The sequence below is a fragment of the Prionailurus bengalensis genome, chromosome E4 (assembly GCF_016509475.1).
Source record: "Prionailurus bengalensis isolate Pbe53 chromosome E4, Fcat_Pben_1.1_paternal_pri, whole genome shotgun sequence".
NCBI classification, from domain to species: Eukaryota; Metazoa; Chordata; class Mammalia; order Carnivora; family Felidae; genus Prionailurus; species Prionailurus bengalensis.
Window position 1 is genome coordinate 47,760,014 of NC_057360.1, and position 26,118 is coordinate 47,786,131.

The window sequence follows — 26,118 nt, forward strand, 5'->3', positions numbered from 1 at the left end:
TTTGATGTGCATAGAGTTTATTTGGTGTGTCTATCAATTTCTACAATACAGTTGACTAGAAACTGTTCCCGCAGTGTGTGTCTGTACCCCATGTCTAAAATGATGTATTCAGTATGGGATTTTGCAAGGCTAGAAAAGGAGAGAAAGTCAAAATTTCACAGTATTGGTGAAAACTTTTATCATGAAATAAATTTAATTCTTTAGTATTTCATCCATTTTCTACCAGAAAAACAGCAAAATTACATTGTTAGGTATATTATTTACAGTGAAAACTTGGAAGACTCAACAAAGCATCAGTAAGTTTATCAACAGAGCTAAGAACCCTCCCACCCCCCTTTCCAGGGTCCCTTCCTTTGAAATGAAACTTGTATAAATCAAACTTTGTATCCTTAAGCACCAGCTTGACAATTTAAAGTTTTCTTTCAATATTATAAAATATTCCTGCTTTGAAAGGCAAAGTGAATGTAAAAATGTGAATGTAATTAAACAAATCACTGGCCCGGATACTCTTTATTGCAACAATTGCAATGTTTTACAACTGTATTCACTTCTTTGAATGAATTTGCTTATAGGCTTGAAACAGTATTTGCCTTTTGTTTTCAAAAATTCCCTCAAAAAATTAATCATTTTTGAAACTGTACACCTGTATTTTTCATTCATGGTGTTTAAATATGCAGCTTGGTCCTTGGAGATTATGTTACGTAAAGTCCAGCTTCTTGGATAGTTTGTTATACCAAACAATAAAAAACCTTAAACTACCACAAAATATTAGTGATGTTAACAGTCATGTATGTAGAACTTATCAGTGTACCCAGATTATCCTATTAATAGGTGCTTAAACTACTAATGTACAATCAGGTTATGAAACTCAACCATTAAATTTCCATTCATTATGCAATGAAAGCTCTAAACACCCTCAGAGTTCCTGTACTTCAGAAACACTAACACTATTAAGGCATTACTTAATGAACAGACCCTATGGAAAGTAACTAATATGCCTGTTGGAGAGCTAGTCATATTTTAAGGCAGTCAGAAGATTCATTTTTTTCACTTTAAGGCTCTTACATACTTAAATGTTATTCTATGCAGGCATTATTCTGTGTAATTTAAATAGTAAGTGGTCATTTATGGAAATCAAAGCCTTTATATAAAGCAAATGGACAGTTTCGAACTAGATTGTAACACCCTTCCCCCAACCAGTTTTTTTTAAAAAGAGGATTTCAATCCCTTTGGAGAATTTCTTCATTATCAGAAGCTGGCAATAAAGTTAGAAAATGTAACTCAAATGCATTACAAAAGCTTTGTTTAGTCATACCAAGACACATCATGTATAGTCCATATTTAAAATAATAGAGCAACAGAAACATTTTTGATTACTATTCATTGTATAATATTTTAAGCTTAATTTGGCTGTATATAGATTCTAAAGTTTACATTGCAAATAAAGCCTAATAAGTATTTTAAACATAAGTTTCAATATTCACCAATTTTATGTGGTAATAATACATAAAATAGCAAGGTTTTACCTCATTTACTACCTCAACCATCCAAGTGTTCATTAAGTGAAACCAGCAGAAATGTAGTTAACTTACCATTTGTTTTGTTCAGTTTTCTTACTGAACTTCTAAACGTACAGAAATCTAAATATATTTTAAAATTAAGTATCAATTGTGTTCATAAAGTTAATATGATACATGGTGGTGCTAAATTAAATAGAAGCAAAGGGAAAAATCTCTTTAGGCTCAGAAACAGCTTTTGTGTATTTCCATTGTATTTACAAAATTCATAATCATTGAAAATAAATGCCTTAATTGTAGTAATAGGATGTTGCAATGTAACTCCTTCAGTTTATTTTTCTACCAATTTCCAATATAATTTGACACTTTCAGGGTTTAGGAAAACATGTCACATTATAATTTTATTCAAACAGTATGCTTAACTACATTAAATTTCTACATGAAAAAATATTACCATAGAATTTTAAATTAACTTCCTAATTTTTCAAAAGCAAATAAACTTACCAATTAAAGAAATGTTAAATGTGAATACAAATTATTTACAAGATCTTTTATGCTACAAAAGATGTATATATAAGCTCAGTGAAGTACTTAGATGAAAGATTTGAAAGTGATCATTATATGGAAATAAGAGTATGGAGATGTGCTCAGAGTATTCAGTTAATTATTTTTCTAAGAGCAAATTAGATCTATAATTGCAAACAATGGCTGAATAATCTTACCCAAAGGCCACAAAATTTCTGCAAACATCTAACATGAAGGATATACAATGTAACTTGATTTGGGGAGAAAACATACTAATCCAATTATTGTTCCTAGAGACCTGCCCATTATTAATTTGAAAAAATATGATCTTAAATCTATATTGAGCAAATGGAGATCTGCAAAAAGATTCATCCCAAACCTAACTATGTGTGATTTTTGTGTCATTCATTTTATTACCCAGGTAAGAGCAGGATGAGAAACAGAGGACACAAATGTGAGAATAAAGTAATTTTAAAAGAAAAAATGAGGTATAAAAGTAATTTTCCAACAAATAAGATTAGGGAGCAGATAATAGGAAAATACTAAATAAAATCTGTACAGTAAATACAACTAAATTCATAGTGTTATCTTTTTTTTTCTTTCTGATTCTTCCTTGTGTATGTTTACCATGAGCTCGTATGACATTTCTCTAGAGAGGATACTGCCTTAACCAGTCACCCCAAACCTGTGGTATACAAGAACAGAAATTCATTTTTGGTAACTTACTGTAAGGGCATCACTTTTTAAGACATTTTTCTTTGTGGGTATGAGATCTTTAGGTCAAATTACGGCACTTCCAGTAAGTGATCACAATGATTTCCCTTCAATTACGGTTTAGATGTACTTTTAAAAATGTTCTGCACTGAAATGTCAGATCCTCTGACTCATTCAGGAATTGTGCCTTAAATTTCCAGAACGATCTTATATTATTTCTGCAAAATCTCATAAAATGAGGGGAAAAGCCTGACGAAATTATATTCTATCATTTGTGGATTTACCTGTTAAAAGATTAATCAAATGCTTATTAATAGTTTCTTCACTTAGACTATAAGTTTGTTCTTCTAGGTCTATCCAGGCGGATCTGAGACTCGGAATATGTTCTTTTCTCTTGACCAGAGAATACTGACTTCTTAGTCAACACTCACCTTCACTATAAACGTTTTTCTTTCACATTTTCCCATTCAGAACAGGAAATTTGTTAAAATGACAAATTATTGAGCCTACTGAATATTTTTCTAAACATTTGTTCAAAATATGTTAACTCCTGTGAAGAATGCTTTTAATTAAAAAAATTTCTAATTTGTATTGCAGGCCCTCCTCCTAATTTAAACTTCTATATAGATATTAAATAGTTGATTCTTCTAAGATCCAATCATCATCTAGGTTACATTTTAAAGATAACAAAATTGGTAAGTTAAATTGGTTGTCTACATTCACACAGTAAGTTAGATAAAGCAAGAGGTTCTAAAGAGGTAACACTAAATTCCACTCACTGGCATCTTCCTCACTAATGTTCCCATAAAACTAAACTAAATAATATATAATAGTGTTAATGGAATTTTCAGGAGGTTTCAACTAATAAGGAACGGTAGGATTTTAAGATTAGTTTTAGTTTCACTAATTACAACTATATCCTGAAAATATTTACATATTTTCTAGGAAATAAAGTTTAGTTGTTTTTCTTAGGATTGATTTATTTTAAAAGCAACATTTCCATAAATGTTAATGTAGCAATAATCCTAAAAGTAATTCAGAAAATAAAACTTCTTTATCACTTGAGTACATTTTACTCATAATGAGGTAAAGTTTTAAATTTTTTTCTATAGGACTATGTTATATATAGCAACACAAGTTATTAAGACATTAATTGTGCTTGAGAGTTACTATGAACTATAAAAGTATACATGTTCACAATTTGTGTTTCTACTACTAAACCAATCATGTATATACATTATTTCCTAATACCTAAAAAGATAAAAGTCTTGAATAATTTTATGTCACCCATTTTGTAGGGAGATGAATTCTGGAATGGGAATGAAGAGCCCAGATTGCTAGATTTAGTGCTCCAAAGCCATACTCTCTTAGACCTTGGATCCCTAGGCTACAGATAAAAATTAACTTTTAAAAATTTCTAAGGTTTCTTCCAGCTCTAAAACTTCATGATTTGAAAATAAAGCTACCTTCTATAATGGCCTCCTTTATATATTTTTTCTTCCCTAAATCTTACCCTAATCCAGTTAATTGTATGTATCTAAATATTTCAAAAAGGTGACATCTAATCATCTCTGATGGACTGAATATTACTATTAGCTTGTGAACACCTAAAAGCACTATATGACCAGTACATGACTGAAGGAAATAAACTTTTATGCTTTATTCCAGTTAACATTTCTATTAGGAATAAAGTTAGATCATGTTGTCATTTTTAATTTAAGATCTTGGGTTTACTTTGAAACTCCAAATACTATTATATAATAGGCTCTTTAAACTTTAAATTCAATCTGAACATATATTTTAATGTATCAAATGTAGCTAACACCTTACATCCAATGCTTGGCAGGGTGACACCAGAAGCAAAGTATAGAGGTGGTGGTGGGGTGTGTGCACTACTTTGCTGACCAAAAAAAATCTCAGATAAATCATTCTTGCAAACTGCTACCAGCAGAATGGCTATGTAATAGAGCCAGCATTAGTATGTCAAGTATGTTTGAAAGGGACCATTTTCTTGTCACTTCCAGAGCCCAAATTTCTTATAAAAGAGAAGATCTCTTCACAAATTCTAACACTACTAAAGTTTCCCCTTGGTGCTCCAAACAAAACCTGTAATTCCTAAGTACACAAAAGGCCATAATTTACATTTACTAGTCTGACTTTCCCATGACAGTGAGAAGAGCATTATAAATCCTCAATAAATCATTATTATGAAAAGTATATAAATATTGAAGTTTTATGTTCTCTTAAACAACCATGATATAATTATGAGCAGAGATATTGGCATTTCAATAGGTTAAACCACCCCAGAAAGAAGGGACATTTGCTTAAGAAAATAATGCACTTTAGTGTAGTGAAAAGGTTTATACACAAATTAAAACAGAAAAAAATTTTCTTACAGACTAGTGATAATGTTACTCAAAAGTTGACTTTCAAACCTGAAAGACCTAGCTTGCTTTATTATTTTTTTTACACTATCAAAAAAGAATGTTTTGTCACAAATGAATGGACAAAAAGATATGTCACTGACATGTTTACAATTAGGAAATATCTAAAACCCATTTACAATTGGCTAAAAAAATAAAGGTAATTAGAATATTTATTTTAAAGGAAAAAGCTAATCTGGTTATAGTTGAGTCTAATGGTCATACTTTCAGATTTATGAGTGGGGGAGTTAAATGATTAAAACATTGTATGTCCTTTTCATTTAAGAGTGTGAGAAAAAAGTGTAATTACATGTGGATATGTTATATTTTAGCAAAAATTGTGAAGTCATGCCCCACTCACAGCAATAAAATGCACCAAAACAAACAAAACGTAAACCAGATAGACCCTCACCTGACACAAACTTTATAGTCTCTTCTCAGGGGTCTCCACCATGTTTCTTGTTAATGTTAACAATCCTACAAGTGTAAAAATATCAGATTCAAAGTATCTTTTTCATTGAGTATGAAAGCTGCTATTTATGTGATCTTAGAAAACTCCAAGGAATCTGTAAAACTGATTCATAATTTAATCAAATGTCTTTTTTTTTAAAACCCCTTGGTATAAAAATTTACAGATGAATTTCATATTCCATCACAGTTACATGGTCCAGTGCATTTCAGAGTATTTGGACATTACCAAAGCTGTCCTTTTCCAATGCAAACATTTAAGAAAATTTTAAGCACTTCTCAAACAAGTGACATGATGTGGAACTACTTACACTTTTGGCTCTTACTTCTTTTAAGTATAAATGTAATTATTAACCACAGCAAAACTGTTTGACTATTTTATGGTATCTATCAATAAGAAGTTCTCTGTTAGACAGAAGGAGCTACAGTGTATGCTGAAGCTATTTCCCAAGAGCTAGTTTAGTAGACAGAACTTTGGGCTCATCTTATTTTTCCTTCCTTTTTGTTTTTGTTTTTTGGTAACATACGCACATCCTATACTATCATCATCACTGGATTAAGTAAGATCAGCTGGGAAGTAGCTACATATTTTTAGCGAGATCACTGATGGCAATGGACCTCTTAGATCATGCTGGTGCTTATGGTTAAATCACATCTAATGTGAAATTTCGAATTACATCCAGAGCTCCGGTATCAAAGCCACACATATCCAACATGCCTCTATCATCTGGGTCTGCAATGGTAAAACCATTTGATGTCATTCCACAAACAATCAATTTAGCTGGAATGTCCATTTTCTGTAGGAAGATCAAAATACATATTAAAAAATTGTATGCAAGCAAAAGCAAATAACCTCCAAAGTTAAAACACTTCAAATATTATCTAGCTTTTCATTACAAAGTCAATCTTTTTTTTTCTCCATAAAATCTGTTCATCTTTCAGTCAGACTCTGTGATTTCAGAAAAACAAAAAATAAAATTGTGTGAACAATCTGCCTGAAATTCCTGCTTCTGTTCTGTGGGCCAGAGTACATTCCTGAGCAGCCTAGAGACTTTCTACTTATGAAACCTGTCAGGATTACTTGGGGGCATCAGATATTTTTACCAACATATCAAACAGTGGGGCCAGTGTGTGTGGGTATATGTAAAGAGGTATTTCCTGATGATTAACAATGTTAGATCTATGATTTTATTATATATATAACATACACATGTCACATGTAAGACCCTGTTCTCTATAGCTATAACTTAAGGTTAAAATAATTGATTTCTGGAAAAAACCCAACAATCACTGAGTATGCACTATGTCAGAAACTATAATTAGCTCTTTAAGTAATTTATCTAATTGTTATAACAACTCTGAAAGGTAAGTAGTACTACTTTTTTTTAAAAGTTTATTTATTTTGTGGGGGGAGGGGTAGAGACAGATGGAGAGAGAGAATCCCAAGAAGGCTTCACGCTGTCAGCACTGAGCCTGACGCGGAGCTCGAACCCACAACTATGAGATCATGATCTGAGCCGTAGTCAAGAGACAGATGCTTAACCGACTGGGCCACCCAGGCACTCTGGTGAGTAGTACTATTAACTACTAAGACCTATACTATAGTAGTAATATACTACTATGACATACATCAGTTAAATAATTTGCTTAGATCCACAATGGGTAAAAGAGACTCAAAACCCAGGCTGCCTTGACTCCAAATTCTCTTCTCTCACTTGTTCTCATACTTATTCATCAGAATCCCTAGGAGAGTTTTGTTAAAACACAGTCTGACTCTCCAGTTTCTGATTCAGCAGGTCTCCTATAGGGTCCAGGAATTTGCATTTCTAACAAGATCCTGGGCCAAGCTGCTGGTAGGAAAAACACCTTTTGAGAACCAGAGCTCTTCAGCAATTTGTTTCTTTTTCCAGTCACATTAGCCATAATTCAAGTGCTCAACAGCCACATGTGACTAGTAGCTACCACAATGGATACTGGAGATAACATTTCCATGATTTCAGAGAGCTCAGTTGGAGAGCACTGATTAGAACAAAGAAGTAGCCATAAAACTTAAAACAGAGATTATAGCTTTGCTTTAATTTTATGTCGTCCTTTAACAAAACTCACAATTGATACTTTATTTTGATTGTTACCAAAAGCAGTTTAAAGAGGATGTTTTTAGTAATGTATAGAATTGGAACTAGTTGAAATAAATCATGTATGTATAGCCAATACTTTTTATTTCAAGTGCTGCTGCATTCAGAACTGGCGTGTATTACTGTACAAAGCTATAGACTTATCTTCGATATCAGTTTTTGGAAAAACGGTGAATATTTGAGAACTGTGTCTTATTTTGGGATGAAAGAATACTTAAAATGTTACCTTTCGATACTCCCTCAGAGCAACAGCAGGATGGACACTTCCAGCAAAGGTCTCATTATCAGTGAAGACAATGAAGACATCAGCAGCTGTGTTTGTCATTTGAGCCCAGATCATCGGAAGAGAGCAATCAGTTCCACCTGCTGGGATCTAATGCAAAACAAAAACATGGATTAGAATAAAAGTGCCCTAGTTTCCATACTGAGATGGCTGAAATAATTAAATATTTAAAAATACTATTTTTTACATTATCACTTTACTTAGAGCCACTACACAGACCTTCTCAAAGTGTGTATTTTTATTTTGTGCTCATGAGAAATTGAGATGAAACAATTTGTTCTCATGAATTTACTAGTATCAGTCACGACATCAATATAAGATTATTATATAACACATGTTAAGTAAACTTAATCAAACTGTTATTTACCTGATTCATAGCCATTAAAACCTGTTGTAATGTCATATCTGTAGTCACTGGACAAGGTACCATTTCATCTGAAAAAGCAACTACATAAGAATCTTTTTCTGTTCGTGTGACAACCTGAAAAATTCAAAGGTGGTAAGTTTTAGCAGATTAGGGTAAAACAAATACAGTATCTTAAATTTCTTAAAATTCATCTTTGAAAGCTTTATAAATATACCTATATTACCATATGCATACAGTATACTCAAAACTTTATTTTTAATTATATTTAGATATGAAGTATTTAACTGAAATAAAAATGTGCCAAATAAAATGAAATGACAGAAACAAATGAAAATATAATCCTTGATCATTATCTGCCTTCATAGTTTTGTCCCACATTAAACATTTTTTAGGGTGGCAAAAATCCTGAAATGGCCTTAGGGGTTCTCACCATACACATTGCTGCTGCAACTGTGCTAGCGTTGAGCACACTGCCCAAAACTCTTTGGTTCATCGATGCACTGACGTCAACAGCCAGCAAGAAACGCTTTCCAGTAGGCTCTACTGTCTAAAGAAAACCAAAACAAATAATCATGAAAAACAACCAAAGAAATTAAAATTAAATTTCTAAAACTCGCATTTACTTATCTTTCACTCAGACTTCTAAGATAACAGGTCTTATTTTTGATGTACCAATTGACAAGTATTTGAAAATGTCTGGCCTTTTTTTTTTTTCTTTATTTATTTTTGAGAGAGAGCAAGCGGGAGACAGAATCCAGAGCAGGCTGCAGGTTCTGAGCTGTCAGCACAGAGCCTATTGTGGGGCTCGAACTCACAAACTGTGAGATCATGACCTGAGCTGAGATCAAGAGTCAGATGCTTAACCGACTGAGCCACCCAGATGCCCCTAGTTGCTACTATTTTGCTGAATGGCCAGAATATTTTAACACCAAAAATTTTAACTTATGGCTTTAATGTAGGATTTTCAGTCCTAAAAAAAAAAAATCACTTCCCATAAAGACAGAAGAGATGCCCTACTGATTAACAGAATGACAGAGGACCAAGTCAAAGGACTCAACAGGAATAAAAAAATTTAAATTTGGTATTTCAAAACTTATCAAAATGATAAGATAATTGGGTATCATCCAAAGGTGAGGAGAAATCCTTAAGCTTACAATGCTAACTATATATCCACATTTACATGAACTGTGGAAAAACACATGAATATATAATAAAAAATGATTACACTATAAGTATCATCTTTAAAATGTGTTTTTATAAAATATATGAAGTCCGAATTGGGTCATTTGTTATGAAATGAAAAGTCAAACCATTACCTTAAATGTTTTATAAAAAGCAGTATCCAGAGCTTTCAAAATTTCTTCATCAGGGAGCCACTTCAGTTTTCCTCTGAGTCCATGACCTGTTTTATAAGTTTCTGATGCAATTAAAACATGAAATGGATGTATGCGAGCCTAGAAACAAGACAGAGACAAAAAGAAAATCAAAAATCAAATGAAAAATACTCATTATGTCTTTAGGTTTTGTTATTGTAGCTAATAAATAAGTTTCATAAAGAAAAAATGAGGACATATTAATCTTAGATTTCAAAGTCAAAATGAAATTTGGTATAAGTCTCAGAACACCTAAAACTCTACTGACTACAGTTCTAAAACTTAGGTGCTGACTTTTTCAATTAGTAGTAGCTAACAAAGGCAATACTTACCTTTTTTAACAGCTTTTCATTACACAGTTTTTCACATACTAAAGATACTTCTGAATTTCCTGGTTCAAGCACTGAATTAGCAGTCATCTTTCCTAGATTCCTTAGTAATGCAGTAAGAGGCATTTCTTGTAACAAAGCCTTCCATACCTATTGCAGTAACATAGATTGAAATGTAAGGAATTGAGAGGAAATGAATCAATATGTAAACTGTATAATATTAAGAATATATTCCTTAAGGTTTTCTTATGGGGTTCAAAGTATTTCTAAAATAAAAATTTGTGTGCATTGGTCAAAGACTTATCAAATTAACTTGCTCTTCACTAGAGTAAGAAAGTGAGGTCTATTTTACGAAGGAATCACATAGAAGAATTTTATTTATTTTTAATTAACAAGGCAAATTAACCAGCCTTTCTGAAGCAGAAATAACACTTAACTGAATGCAAACTCCATCTGGACATTGTATTAAGTGTTTTAAATAAATATTAACCTCAAGATATATTTAGATTTTTGTTAAAGAGAACTGAATGTATAGTTATCCATATAAATCACATATCATAAATTACTTTTATACATAGCATAAATTTTAATACCTGATACATATCAAATTACTCATGCTTAATCACATGCATACTATAAGCCACTTACCTCTTTAGACTTTAAATGATTTGTTAGAAGATGTTCCCTAACTAATCTATGCTCTTCTATTAGATGAATGACTTCCAGTTCATCTTTTGTGCGTTTCACTTTCTCTACAGCCTCCAGATACTTTAATAATTTTTCAGTCTCCACAGAAAGTGCTTTTTCTTTATACAATTCATGGACTTCTTTCCAGCCCTTTGTAATATATTTGGTTACAATAGCAAGTCCTTTAAGAAAATAAAGAAGTCAAACAGCATGAGAATATGGTATGGGATATACATAACTAGACAGAGAGGAGCTTAACCTTTTAAGCTGTGAGGCTGCTTTCTGTGATATAACAAACACATTCAAGCCAATGGAGTCAAAGGATTTTGCTTATTCCATCATAATTGTTTTAAAAGAAGCTCTGGAGAAAAGTCTCTTATACCATTAGTCATTTTACGATAAACCTTTTTTTTTCTTTTTGAGACACCAGCATTAGAAACTTGGGTAGACAATACCTATCTCAGGTTCACAATCTTAGAAAATTCACAAAAGTACAGATCTGTCTCAGTTAATCTCCTTTCACTTGTCCCTTTCTGCTGCTAAATAAATAAGCATTTATAAATAGCAGAGGTAAGTGGAAGTGGACAGTTAGGTAGGTAATTTGTAATTTTTTAAAGATAAAGTATTACAGTCCAAATTAAAAAAAGGAAAACAATGTGTTCATTTCTTCTATAAATTCTTAAAAAAAATTTTTTTTAATGTTTATTTTTGAGAGAGAGAGACAGCGTGAGTTGTGGAGAGGCAGAGAGAGAGGGAGACACAGAATTGGAAGCAGGCTCCAGGCTCTGAGCTGTCAGCACAGAGCCCGATGCAGGGCTCGAACCCACGAGCTGTGAGATCGTGACCTGAGCCGATGCTTAACTGACTGAGCCACCCAGGCGCCCCATCTTCTATAATTTCTTTTTTTTTCAAATTTTATTTTGTTTCCATTTTCTGATTTTTATAATTTTGTTTTTTAACGTTTATTTATTTTTGAGACAGAGAGAGACAGAGCATGAACGGGGGAGGGGCAGAGAGAGAGGGAGACACAGAATCGGAAGCAGGCTCCAGGATCTGAGCCATCAGCCCAGAGCCCGACGCGGGGCTCGAACTCATGGACCGCGAAATCGTGACCTGAGCTGAAGTCGGACGCTTAACCGACTGAGCCATCCAGGCGCCCCTATAATTTCTTTTAATAGTGAAAGAGTTCTTGATTGCGGGGCTGAGGAAATTTGGGTTCTAGCCTACATTCTGCCAATAGATGGCTGTGTGATCATTCCAGGCCTTAGGTTTTACTTCTGTAAAATGCGGAAGGGGAGATTTGAGTTATCACACTCAAAAAGGTCTATGGGGTAAATGTTGGTAAAATAAACAAATGGAACAGGTTATATAATAAAGAGTGTTTAAGACTATGGGACTAGAGGGGTGTCTGGGTGACTCGGTCAGTTAAGCGTCCAACTGCTGGTTTCCACTCAGGTCATGATCTCATGATTTGTGAGTTTGAGTCCCACATGGACTGATAGCACGGAGCCTGCTTGGGATTCTCTCTCTCCCCCTCTCTCTACCCCTCCCCTGCTCACACATGCTCTCGCTCTCTTTCTCAAAATTAATACATAAACTTAAAAAAAGAAAAAAGACTGTGGGACTAGTGAGTATGCCCTACAAATGTTTTAGTGAAGTTTTGGCTTAGTGCTGCCAAAAAGGGTATTTTCAAAAGTATCCAGGATAGGTATTTTTATGTATCTTCTGAATTTTCCAAAAGTGATATTAGCAAAGAATTCATTTTTTTTCTAAAATATTGTGCAGGCCAAGTAAAATCCATCTCTAAGGCAGATTGAGCTTATGTGTTGTCCCTAGTCTCTAATTTAAATAATTTGATCAAAAGTCAACATTAGTATGTAGAAACTTGTAAAGTACTGTGACTTGTTACCTTCCAGATTTTAGTACAAAATCTTATATTGCCTTAAATTACTAAATGTTTCATATGTAAGCATGTCTTCTATTTTGTCTTTCCAACTAAAATAAAACTTTCTTAAAGGCAGTCTTCTTATTTTTATCATACCCAAATTCTATGGTGGCCACACAGTTAAGTACACAATAAATACCTGATTAATTAAATCATATTTTGACTTGTTTTATCTGTTTTAAATACACATTACGGTCAAAATGTTAAAATTTTACTTATTTGGGGGGCGCCTGGGTGGCTCAGTTGGTTAAGTGTCCGACTCTTGGTTTTGGGTCGGGTCACGATCTTGTATTTCCGGAGTTCAAGCCCATCCGTGTCAGGCTCTGTGCTGATAGTGTGGAGCTGGCTTGGGATTCTCTCTCACCCTCTCTCTTTGCCCCTCCCCTGCTCACTCTCTCTCAAAATGAATAAACTAAAACTTTTTTTTTTTAAATAAAATATTACTTACTTGGTGGCTTAGAGTTTGATTCTATATTCTTTTCACTCTGAGAAGCCTAGGGATCTCTTATGCCTGAACATACTGTTATGACCGCCAGATTTTAAGTATGAGTTCTGCCCTCAAAAAATTTAGAATTAAAGAATACTGTCTGTGGGAACAAGTTTAGGAAACATTTACTAATTCTTCATTTTATCGACCAAGAATTCAAAACCCAGTATAACCATTTGCACAAATTCAGAAACCAACTTTTCCAATTAGAACTAGCACTTAGGTCCACACCACCATTTGGTGTCTCAACAGACAAATAAAGCTGGATCCCTACATTCTTCTCATACTGAATCAAAAATTTAAAAGTAAAAAATTAAAGCATGAATATTTTAAGGAAAAAAACACAGGTAAATATTTTTATGACTTTATGTTGGAAAAGGCTGCTCTAAATCTAACACAAAACAAAAATCTATGAATAAAAACACGTAAGTTTCATTACATTAAAATTCCAAACTTTAGTGTGCCAGAAACTCCAATCAAAAAAATTGACAAAAAAAAAAAAGGGGGAAAAGTGCATGATAACATGTTATTAATTCCTAAGTGTCCCAAGTTCTTAGAACAGTGCCCATCCATAGTAGGTGCCCAATAAACATTTGTTGAATGAATAGTGACTATCAATATTAAGAACAGCAACTCAATGGATAAAAGGGCAAAGATACAATATGCTCCGCAACAAATTACAAATCAGCAGCAGCACATGGAAAGATAAACTTTTGCCCACAAACACAAATTCAAGTAAGGTATAATTTTTCACCTATCCTATTGGCAAAGATTAAAAACCACTGGTAATAGTCACTGTTCAAATGTCAGGAAACTGGCCACTTCTATATACTCTTTGTGGGTTTAGTCTTTATAAAAATATTTACATTATACACATTTTTTCTCTATTTTTGTAATAGTATGAAAACCCAGAAGCTACTTAACTGTCTTCAATGAGACTAAATAAATTATAGTGTATTCATTCAATGGTATATTTGCAACTATTTCTACTGACTTGAAGAAATACCAATCTGCTTTTAACTGAAACAAGGTCTAGGGGCACCTGGGTGGCTCAGTCGGTTAAGTGTCTGACTCTTGATTTCGGCTTAGGTCATGATCTCACAGTTTGCGGGTTCAAGGCCCACACTGGGCTCTGTGCAAACAGTGCAGAGCCTGCTTGGGATTGTCTCCCTCTCTCTATGGCCCACCCCTCCACCTCAAAATAAATAAACATTAAAAACAAAACAAACAAAAAAACCCAAAGAAGGTCTATAAAAAAATTTTAAATAAAACAATGTATTTTAGGAAAAATCTGGAGTAATATACAATGTATACAGCAATTTCTTTTGAGAGGCAGGATTCTACTTTCTGTATTATATTTTTATGTATTATCCAGCTATTTAAAACAAGCATGTAATTTCTAATAAAAAAACCAAAACATCCAGGTGTTTGTATATGTAAATATTCGCAACAATTTACTGCTTAAATTTCATTTTAAAAAGTCCACTCATGGGGCGCCTGGGTGGCGCAGTCGGTTAAGCGTCCGACTTCAGCCAGGTCATGATCTCGCGGTCCGTGAGTTCGAGCCCCGCGTCAGGCTCTGGGCTGATGGCTCAGAGCCTGGAGCCTGTTTCCGATTCTGTGTCTCCCTCTCTCTCTGCCCCTCCCCCGTTCATGCTCTGTCTCTCTCTGTCCCAAAAATAAATAAACGTTGAAAAAGTCCACTCATAATAAAAAATGATAAATTAGGAATTCATGAGGAGCTGTCTTTTCAAGTTTCATTTCTGGTATTAAAAAAAGCAAATTTTGGACATGTTGATTTTTGTGGATGTTTATACTTTACATTCTTCTTGACCAAAAGTTTTTATTTCCCTTCTAAGAAGGACTAAGTAATTAGTGTACATCCAACTAACTTCTCAAAAGTCTCTTCCCATAGACACAGAAAACTGCCCCAAGTTACCATGTCCCCTGGCTGACTGCTCGGAGACAATTAACATCCTGAATTGTTAAGTTCAGCACTATTTCAGGCAGCCTTTAGGTTCCATGGAACATATGTCCTAGGAAGACAGGGAGGGAAAGAAAAATCTTAAGGGGCTGGAACAGTACAGCCTGGCTATCTGCCATCTACTGGCTAGGAGCCGCTTTGCTTCCTACAGCTTTCATCACGTCCATGCTGCTGTCATAGTCCGTAATCACTTGGGTAAGCATTCTAGCTAGCACAGTGACACTGTGAGATCTCGAATATTAAATTAATCTGTAAATCTGTCATTTGATTCTTGATTACTAATGCCCGGATTGCCTGTGGTAGGTGTTTAATTCCAAGGTAGTAGTAAACATTTGAATTAGTCAACCAATGTGTTTTGAGAATGAAAGCCTGTTTCAAATAAAATTTTTTTTTTTTTTTAATTTTTCTTTCAACGTTTTATTTATTTTTGGGACAGAGAGACACAGAGCATGAACAGGGGAGGGGCAGAGAGAGAGGGAGACACAGAAACTGAAACAGGCTCCAGGCTCTGAGCCGTCAGCCCAGAGCCTGACGCGGGGCTCGAACTCACGGACCGCGAGATCGTGACCTGGCTGAAGTCGGACGCTTAACCGACTGCGCCACCCAGGCGCCCCTCAAATAAAATATTTCTATTTATCGGTATTTGCAACTTCCCCCAACCCAAAGGTTGTTATGCTTACCTTCATTGGAAGGTTTAAGATGTGACAATCTTAATAGATCTTTGTGAGACCAGCCATTTCTTTGTTTATACTTTGTAACTGCCAGAGCAAGGGCCATGCCCCCCTTTTCATTGTACCAGTCTGCTATAGCCTTCCGGAGGGCACGACCCCACATGCCACATTTCATGCTTTCCTTTAGATCTTTCTTAAACTGGATAAAAGTAAACAGATGTGTAGGAATGCGACAAACTTCAGAAACAGCTTTGAATGCCGCTTGTTTTGTGCTTATGTCGGAACACTGGGAACAAATGGCAAGTGCGAAGAGCATAGGCTCTTGCTTTGCCGTTCTGCCTTCTTGACTAAATGACTTTATTTCCTGTATCACTTCACATCCTCTGCCGTCTTCAATCAATCTAATTAAAGCTTCAGCATTTTCAAGGCCCAACTTTTGTTCTTTGATATAATAAGTCCCACCTTCAGAACCAAAACATAAGAACCGGTGTAGTCGATTCATATCAGTGACTTGCCATACATATCCATCTTCGGAATTGGTTATCTGCTTCTCATTCAGTGGTTGCATTTGGTTCACTGATTCCTCCATTCTTCTGTCTTTTAAGAAACCTATCAAAAAGCAAAATGTTATTATAGTTAGAAAGAAACAATAAAATTATAAGAAGGAATACATTTATTTTTATTTATTTTTGAAAACCTTTATTAATGTATATTTTTTGAAATCTGTTACAAAGTCTTTTAACTTAAAAGCATTTTTTAGGCTCATTAAGTGGTAGTATGATAACCAGAAACAACAAAGAGGTTATATTTTGGAGGTATAAGTTTGTTGCGTCAGAGACTAAGCAGGCAATTTAGCATGCAGTCTGAAGGCCCAGAGAGAAAATAAAAAGGGGTAGGGAGAGAAGCTGTGGTAGCTGAGGCTAAGAACGGTCTTACTCCCTGAATAACTGCATACACAGTTTTGGTTGCATATCCAACATCCGTTCCTTCCCTCCCCTCTCTTCCTGGCAGTAATGTCCTTTAGGGGAGGCTAGACCTTTTTCCAGACCTATGGGATGAATCTTCATTTACTCTAAGCCAGTGGTTCTCAAACTCTGTGTGCATCCAAAGTAACTGAATTGCTACTTAACATCCAGAATTGTGTGTTCCACCCACCACCCCCAAAGTTTCTTTCTTAATTTAGTTTATGTCTGGGGTGAGGCCTACACATTTGTACTGATCACAAATTCTCACTCAGGTAATGCTCGCATTTCTTTTGCCATGTGACAAGTATAGGGGATGGGCATCTAACTGGCCAGTGTGCAGTAAGTCTGCAGAGAATACTTCTGAGGTTTTCTTCACTCTTAAAAGTGGGCTTGGGCTCTTACTAAGAACGCTCCGTTTCTACCCTGAGACATTCATTTAAAGTGATGCTTGGAGTGTGGCAACTATCTTGAGCCACAGGGGAGCCAGTTTAGGAAGACACACTCATTTATAAGGATGGTAGAAGGAATCTGGGTCCATAGTATCATCGAGCAACCTGGAAATGCCTTACTTAGAAATTCTGTATCCTTGCATCTTTACTTAGAAATTTTGTATAGCTAAGCCGTTTGTAAGTTTTCTGTTACCTGTAGTTGAGAACATACTGATTAACATCCTATTAACTGTGCTCATTTGTAATTTATGTGATCAACTACCTGTACTTTCTTCCTCCCATTATCTCTAAAGCTACTAGCTGTATGGCAACAATATCGTTTTTTATCCTCCTAATGGAACAACCACAATGTCCACTACTTTATCAGTCCACTGCTACTCCAACTATAGTACAGCTGCATATCTAGATGCCCCAAGTCTCCTGTCTATACCACTATAGTGCACTAGGTTTCTCCCCATGACAAACAAAACAACACGACCAGAAAATAAAGCTCAACCAGCATTTATTGCATATTAGATGTAAGACATGAAAGAGAGCCCTGTTCCACTAACAGGATTTTTTTAAGTGTTTAAGAAAAAGAGTGTGTGTGTGTGTGTGTGTGCACATGTGCATGTGGGGGAGGGACAGAGAAAGGGGGTGGAGGAGGGAGAGACAGAATCCCAAGCAGGTTCCATGCTCAGTGCGGAGCCTGAAGAAGGGGTCAATCTCACGACCCTGAGATCAGGACCTGAGCCAATATCAAGAGTCGGATACCACAGAGCCTGCTTGGGATTCTCTGTCTCCCTTTCTTTCTGCCTGCCCCCTCGTACCCCCCCACCCCACCCACTATCTCTCTCAAAATAATAAACATAAGAAAAAAAAAAAGAGTCAAACACCTAACTGACTAAGCCATCCAGGTGTCCCTAAAAAGATTTTTTAAAAATGTTTTTCCCTGCCCTCAAAAAAACCCCACATTCTAGTCAGTGAGGTAGAAATATACATATAATACAAAGCAAACTGTAATTAAGTGCTCTAATAGAAGTGTACTGAGAGTCAGCAGAGAATAATGTTGTCTCAATAATACAGGAAGACTTGTGCAGAATAGGCAAACTGAAAAACTGGTATATAAAGTTTGGGGGAATGTATTCCAGAAAGGGATTTCTGAAATCTTGCTGTCTTTAGATTTTAGAAAAAGAACTAAGTATATTGACACAGCTGTAACGTAACGTTAACTGATAAGGTAGTAGTAGCTTAAAGGGCAACACAAGATAAAAGAAATTCTGTATTTCTTGTACATCATCATAAAGATGATACAAGCTTAAGCACGTTTATATATTGTAGGGAAGGCTTAAGATGGAATCCTCGTGAATATTAACAATTAAGAGCTAGTGAGAAAAGGGCCCTTTAAAGGAGAAAGAGAAGGTGGGGTACACAGACTTAAAGTGAACCAGGGGCAGTGGTATCACGGACCACAGGGAAGAGAATATCAAGGAGTCCATAGCTGTAATGTCAAATGCTCAGAGATGAAGTAAAGTCTGGAAAATGACTACTGGATTTAGCAAACAGGAGTGAATGAAGAAGGGCAATTGTTGTAGAATCCTGCAAGAAGGAGCCTGAACAAAGTGAGATTAGGAGGGGCGCAAGGGTCGCTCAGTAGGTTAAGCATCGGAGTCTTGCTTTTGGCTCAGGTCATGATCTCACAGCTGTGAGATCAAGCCCAGCAATGAGCCCAATGTTGGGCTCTGCGCTGGGTAGGGAGCCTGCTCAAGATTCTCTCTCTCTATCCCTCCCCCCACTCACACGCCCTCTCTAAAAATAAGTAAGTGAGATTAGGAGTATGCAATGAGGGAGGCTTCACAAGTGGACTACTCTTTTACAGAAGCATAAAGGGAAGGTAAGAGAGATGAGAAGACATTGAGGTGAAGTGGAATGATTCAATTTGGAGTGGAAGACAGTAAAGGATGTAACCAAGGGGATGAGATCACTAAAAGAAGTCAAACAGAGTAAGCTTTAGAGCTTATCCAGGTTGAGACTGGCCTACTGACAGCAAGAGAGACATCTCTTTCACTAAGGGTGTACACAGATTTGAGAAAAGAGAGGAATAAGGAGATTGAGGGAAGTCTGGCAGGTAAGGGAGCCATGAGGTTGGGTCTCAGAGAGGGGAACACATCATGATATGGGGATAAATGCATGGGAGAATGGAGAGCCTCACATTTTGAAGGTGACTGGGGGCAGGGGACAGTAATTTGAATTGTGTTGGAAATAATCAGTGTCATTATGAGGCCTAGGCCTCAGATGGTGTCACCGTGTAATGACCATATTATATTAGTCATTAGGGACTGATTTACTGAGTGCAGCATAGGCTGAAACTGCTGCTGCAGTAATGATGCTTCTGCTATTTATTCTTACCCCCTCTTTAACATGGCTGTTTAGCTGCCTTTTAATCCAAAAAACTTTTGAGAAGGATAAGAGGCTTCTCAAAGACTGACACCTTAACTGCTAATTCCAGTAGAAAATTTTCTATTATTTTGACCTTTGCACTGCATTTGATATTGCTAGCCCCATCTTTAGCTTTTACAAAAATACCCTTGGGTAGTACTTTCACCTGGCTATTGCTGCTTATTAGTTGAATAATATAGAAATGATATTCAATATCAAATTATGCTAATACAACAGCTTTCCTGAACCAAAGCCCAAGAAGTGTGATTTAAAGGTCCCAGTTCAAATCTCAAAGTTCTTTCCCTTATTATTTTTTGTCAGCATGTCTGGCTGGTATCTTTAGTTCCACTAAGAGCAGGGACCGGGTCTTAGTTGTGTATCCCTTCTCTGAACCTAGGATATCACTCTTAAGTAATTAGTAATATATATTTAAGAATAACAGAGCAATATTAAAGTAATTTTCTGAACCATCTAAGAATTATGTATGATTGCCTTTTCTTTCCTCTAACATTTTTAAAAATAAGTCTCAACATGTGCAATTAAAAATATAATTCAAGCCTTTAAGATAAATTCTGTAATTAGAAAAAAGTACTATATGCAGTAAATGGATATACAATAAAAAATAATACATGAGAAGTTATGAAGAGGAAGTAATGAATACTAAGTAAAACTGTCTTTTGAGAATAGTATTTCTTTGAAAGTTTTTCTAATGCATTTAGTATCAGGTATAAGTATCTTGTTGAGCAAGCAGCAAAATGAACTTTTAAATCTAGGGAAGATGCCTAAGAAAAATCCCTAAATGTAATCCTTGTAATCTCTACCATAAGAAATGTAGTTACTTATTCATAGCTGTGTCAATGGAATCTTATCCTTGCATATATTAATGACAACCATGAAGACATACCCTTTCAACATTTTTACAGGAAAAAATGCCCAGCTTTTCACATGGTTCTATGACTATTCTTTCCAGGATGAAACATAAAACAGTAGGACAGATTGCATGAATGGCCCCTCTCTACTTGCTTGTGTAAATTTATCAGACTCAAAAATTTAAAGTTAAATATGAAAAGCAGAATGGCACTACTTCTAAGCTACTCTCCTGGTACCTGACTGCTGATATATAAATTAACTTCAAAATTGTCTAGGTGGTAAGACAGCGGTATAATAAAGAATATCTAGTTTTTTTTCTTGGCAGAGCTTCAAAAATGCTAGGAATTTCCAGATTGATAAGTCTTTTTGTTATGCTAATGTGGTGATTTATTCTGGGCTTCAGGATGGGGGCTGGTCACCAAAAAGACTAATCATTTGATTAGAGGGTTGGAATTTTGGGCCAGATCAAACTCCCAGGAGGGCTGTAGGGCCCAAAATTGGGCTCAACCACACAGTCAACCAATCATAACCAATCATGCCTAGTAATAAAATCCCATATACAAACTGTGAATATCAAAGTTCACTGGTGCTTCCTAACTGGTAAACAAACTGATGTGCTGGGAGTGTGACCAGCCAGGATTCCACACAGAGGGTATCCCTCTCCTGCCTCCAGAGTTTGGCTTATAGGTGTCTTCCATTTGGCTGGTCCTCAGGCATATCATTTAACTGTAATCATTAGGATAGCGTTTTTAGAGAGTTATGTGAGTCATTCTAGTGAATTATTGACCCTGAGGGGGTTGTGTGAAGCCCTGAATTTATAGTTGGTTGCGTAGACTAGAGACCCTACTTATAACAGGTGTCTCAAGAAAGAGTAGTCTTGTTGGGGATCTTGCCCTTTAACTTGTGGTGATGTAGGAAACAAAGGCAGAAGAATAAAAGATTAAATTTCCTTATAACTTACAGGCCATTGACAAGTCCTCAAGACAGGCAGATTGACATTCCTCTGGGAGCTCAGCTGCCTCGATGTTGACTTTGCTAAGGGCAAAAGGCAATCTTATTAGCCTGACCCCCCAGAATCGTATGTCTACTTAACATATAAAAACTCCTTTGGAAACTTCCTTTACCTCTACTACCTGCCCCCCCCCCCAAGATATATCTTGGCAATCATACTCCAAGCTTATGGTCCCCTGATAGATATCTGAAGGGTCTCATTACTGAGTTTTTACTAAACAGTAATAAATGACCTTTTCCTAACAGCAGCTAGCCTCTCAAGGTCCTGGAAACCTTGTTTCCAAAATACCTTCGAGACTAGACCCTGAAGATATATAATCAGTCACCCATCGCAACCCCAGTGCAGCTCTTTCTGCCCATGGGTCCAGTCCCCGCGTTTTAATAAAACCACCTTTTTGCACTGAAAACATCTCAATAATTCTTTCTTGGTTGTTGGCTCCGAACCCCAACACTTCAAACCGCATCAGTGGGATCTTAAGCTAACTCTGGAACTGAACTGAACTGAACTGCGGAACACTGAGTTTGTGTCAGAGAACTGGGTCAAAACAGACACCAAAGGCACAAGGACAGTAGGAAAAAAAAAGATAAACTGCACTTCACCAATATTTAAAATCTGTGTTTCCTCAAGAAAGTGAAAAGAGATCCCAGAGAATGGGAGAAAATACATGCAAATCATACCATAAGGAACTTGTATCTAGAATATATAAAAAACTCATAACTCAATAATAAGATAATAACCCAATTAAAAAACAGGCAAAGCATCTGAGCAGGCACTTCTTCAAAGATGTACAAATGGCCAATAAATATATAAAAAGATGCTGAATATCATTACTCATCAGAAAAATGCACAACAAAACTGAAATGAGATCCCACTTCACGTTCACTAGGATGGCTACAATCAAAATGACAATAATAAGAAGTGTTGGTGAGGAGCTGGAGAAATTAAGACCCACATACATTGTAAAACGAAGGATCATATGGTAACTCTATATTTAACCTTTTGAAGAATTGCCAAAGTGGTGAGGGGTTTCTTTACGGGGTGATGAAGATGTTCTGAAATTAGACAATGGTGAACGCTCACACTGAGCTACAGAAACTAAAGTGACTCCACGAACTGTGTTTTTGCTCCTTTTCCTGCTTCTACACTTGCTAGGACCTGCACCCCACCTTACACACGCTTTACACTTCTAGTACAAAAAATGTATTCCCTTTCTGTAAGGGTCAAGGAGCTAATGATTTCTTTGGAGTCTTCCAGCACAGATCGGAGTGAAAGAGCAAGGTTGCAGACACTGACTCCAGGCACACTGCCGCCAGATCCCTGGCTCCAGGGCACAAGTGACTCATGGAGGACACCTGAGCACTCCTCGTTCTGACCAGTTTCTGGATGCCTGAGAAGACATATGGACCAGACCACAATCCTTAATAAAAGCACCAGAGCCCAAACAAAACTGAGACTACTCTACTCTCCTTTCTGAGTCTCTCAGATACTCTGTATCTGTCCCCTCTCTGTATCTTCAATAAACTCTGCTCTCACTTGATGTCTATCCTTCCTAAGGCCAAGGATCCTCTTGGCTGGTCCTGCAGGACTCCTTCTGGGTCCATGGACCCAGTCTGCCTATGTCAACACAAGTCTGTGAATATACTAAAATTCACTGTATTGCATACTTAAAATAGTGAATTTCATGACACGTCAATTCTATCTCCAAAATCTGTCATTAAATGAAAACTAAAAATTGGCTATATTTGGGAAGTTATTTAAATAGACATTCAAATGATATTTAACTATCTATTTAACTATTTATCTATTTAACTATTTATCTAAATATTTATCTATTTAACTTTTTATCTACCTATTTATTTATAGGTATTTCCTATATTTGTCTTTAGAAAGCAATTTGAGATACACACAGATATATACAGTATCTTAATTTCTCCTCTCCCCAACTCCAATCATCTCCCCCCTCGGAGCTTAAGCTCCACTGTCAGTGATTTAGAAGGCAGTTGGGCAGTGAGTGAGGTCAGAGCCTGGTCATCAATTAATCCACTCCTGAATAATCAAGTGTTGTAAATCCAGATTAACAATTAAAAAAAAAAAGACAGTTAATTCTTTGGGTTGGCCTGTCCTATCCAGAGCTCTTAAAGCACACCATTCTAAAGACTCTAATATAGCTGAAGTTATTTTAAACTTCTGTAAATTAAAATTTGGGGAAGAATTAAACAGGTCACAGTATTTTTAAAGGCATAGACACAATTTGGAAGTTGGTTGTGGACATTTTATACATTGCCCACTTCTTTCTTTCTTAATATTGACTGCAAAATCAGTGAATGCCAGTAATTAATATACAAAATGTATATTGTATATTACAGTATACATATTGCCTTGGGTACTGTCGTATGTATGTAACAGCAGTTCTTTCTGCTTTGTATTCATTAGAACAACGTTTACTGTTATCTTTTAACAGTACTAATAATACAGTGTTTTTGAGGATTCCTGTTTTTCTTGAATGTACACATCTGAATATCTTTGCAAACTCTCTTGACCGTTTATTACTTGAAAATGTTTCATCCCATGAGGTCGAACAAGTTTTGCAGCTTAACCGTTTTTAAATGAGGTCAAAGCTGATGTACACCTATGAGAGAGTGCCAGACAACTTAAAAGAAACAATACTGCAAAAACTGGGGCCACAAAGTCAAACAACTGTCATTCAGACTGCTGGTGTACCTGAGTTGATCATGTCATGGGGGATGCAACAAAAAGTGGTGAGGACCTGTTGCAAACATGACAGCATGCCATCCCGAAGGCGTGCATCTTCAGCCAAGTGGTCGCCATGTAGTATGCACTTTGTATTACCAAATCTTCTCATTTTCCTCAAAGACCCAGAAATCTGGATTTTTTATGCAAATTTAGGATTAAATGTGAAAATAAGTGAAAAAAATTTAAACTCCCTTTCTGGTTACTTCTAGGCTGTATAAAGGGCTAATTTTTCAGTTAGGGGGGGTCTTTCTACCACAGCCACCAAGTTCATAAATAAATGTTAGTTATGATGTATTTATTCAGCACAGAAAACACTTTCAAGTTCATGGCAATATCATAGATTAAAAAATAACACACATTATCACAAACAGCTATGGACTCCAATGACACTCATTCTAGGGATGGTTCATTAAGGAAATACAGCTAGACTCCTGTGCGTCACAAACATTTTCCCTGTCTCCTAGGGACAAACTTCAAAAGTTTCAAATGAAAACAAACAAACAAACATTTTATACAAATTTTGATTTCTACTCCACAATATAGCCAGGACTTTTTTTTTTTTTTTAAAGTAATCTCTATGCCCAACTTGGGGCTCTAATTTGCAACCAGGAGATCAAGAGTCTGATGCTCTACCGACTGAGCCACCCAGGCGCCCCATAACCATGCTTGCTTCAATATAAAAACTGTTCTGTTGTTTCCCTCAGTAATATTTGTCATGTTAATTTTATGGCTTCACCTAGTCCAAAACACAGGGCTCGCTAACTCCGATGCATAGGACACCTGTTTGTGAAGCAAGGAATCAGTTTTGTCTACCAAAATATTTTTTTCTGGAAGCCAAAGGCCCTTCTTGGAACTCAGAGCTTTAAGGAGTGATGCATAAATACACATACTCTTAAAGATTTATAATCTTAACAGAGGTCTGCTGAACGAGGGCATTTTCACGGTTTAGCGAAAATAGGCATTTTTGGTTTAACTCCTTTAATCTTAGAAACATTACAAATGTTCGATTAATACATTACGCTTTTTTCAATCTAACTTTCTTTTAGGCATCGCATCCCCTTACACTTGTCTATCGTCCCCACGGATTACAGAACAGATCTCACTCTTCTCGTCATTCCATCGAGGATAAATTCGCCTTCTGTCTTTGCACCAAAATCCCTCTTCCAAACCCCCGAGCCGGGGCAACGCCTCCCGGCGCAGAAGCCGCGGGAGGAGGAGGAGGAAGAGGAGGAGTAAAGCGTACCCTCCGGACGCTGGCCTGTGGGAAGCTATGGAAGCACAAGCCGGAGCGGTCCGGGATTCGGGAAGGGCCCACCCTCGGGAGCGTCTCAGCCTGGCCAAGCGAGGTTGTGCCCACAGCGATGCTGGTTTCGTTACCCAGCAAGGGCAGGACGCGGAGGCAGGGCGGTGGAGAACGATGGTTTGGCGAAGTGTTTGCTCCGGCCTCGGTCGCAGGGATGCGGGATGAGGGACATGGAGGATGAGCTAAACCTTGCGCGTCCCCGGGGCCGCTCAGACCGCACAAAGGGCCCCAGTCGGCCTCCCGCAGTTTCCTCACCTGTGCTTGCCGGCCGACCCTCCGAACCCGCAGCGCCACTGGGAGAAGCCCTGCGAGGCGCGGGAAAACGACTAGAAGCTGCTGCAGCCCTTAGGGCGGTATCTGCTCCCAACTCCACCAACGCCGGGGCCTGCAGGTTCGGCTCCCGGGAACGAGCCCCGCCCCTCTACTTTTGCCCCGCCCT

General features: G+C 36.6%; 1 protein-coding gene and 1 long non-coding RNA gene across 3 annotated transcripts; one reads left to right on the top strand and one right to left on the bottom strand.

Annotated features, from left to right (window-relative positions):
- Window positions 1-26,049, bottom strand: RO60 (Ro60, Y RNA binding protein). 2 transcript variants are annotated; one of them, XM_043567851.1, is made up of 10 exons: window positions 25,935-26,049; window positions 21,572-21,645; window positions 15,918-16,517; window positions 10,783-11,003; window positions 10,138-10,284; window positions 9,749-9,886; window positions 8,863-8,979; window positions 8,433-8,546; window positions 8,009-8,155; window positions 1-6,444 (listed from the first exon to the last, which is right to left on the bottom strand). In XM_043567851.1, exons 2-10 carry the CDS (start codon window positions 21,576-21,578, stop codon window positions 6,292-6,294), a joined length of 1,644 nt encoding a protein of 547 aa, XP_043423786.1. In that variant the 5' UTR covers window positions 21,579-21,645; window positions 25,935-26,049; the 3' UTR covers window positions 1-6,291. The 2 variants fall into 2 exon arrangements, with proteins under 2 accessions (XP_043423786.1, XP_043423787.1); XM_043567852.1 differs by lacking the exon at window positions 21,572-21,645 and having other exon boundaries at window positions 25,935-26,037.
- Window positions 7,170-8,206, top strand: LOC122475767. The gene is made up of 2 exons (XR_006295302.1): window positions 7,170-7,214; window positions 8,027-8,206. It is a non-coding gene; the product is annotated as an uncharacterized LOC122475767 (long non-coding RNA).
- Window positions 26,050-26,118: the final 69 nt, after the last annotated feature.

Bases quoted from the DNA above. Each gene is read 5' to 3' on its own strand.
- RO60 (XM_043567851.1), bottom strand. The intron at 11,004-15,917 runs GTAAGCATAACA...ATTTTCTTAAAG, and splicing joins TCTTAAACCTTCCAATGAAG to GACTTGCTATTGTAACCAAA. The intron at 8,156-8,432 runs GTAAATAACAGT...GTTTTGCATTAG, and splicing joins TTTTAATGGCTATGAATCAG to ATCCCAGCAGGTGGAACTGA.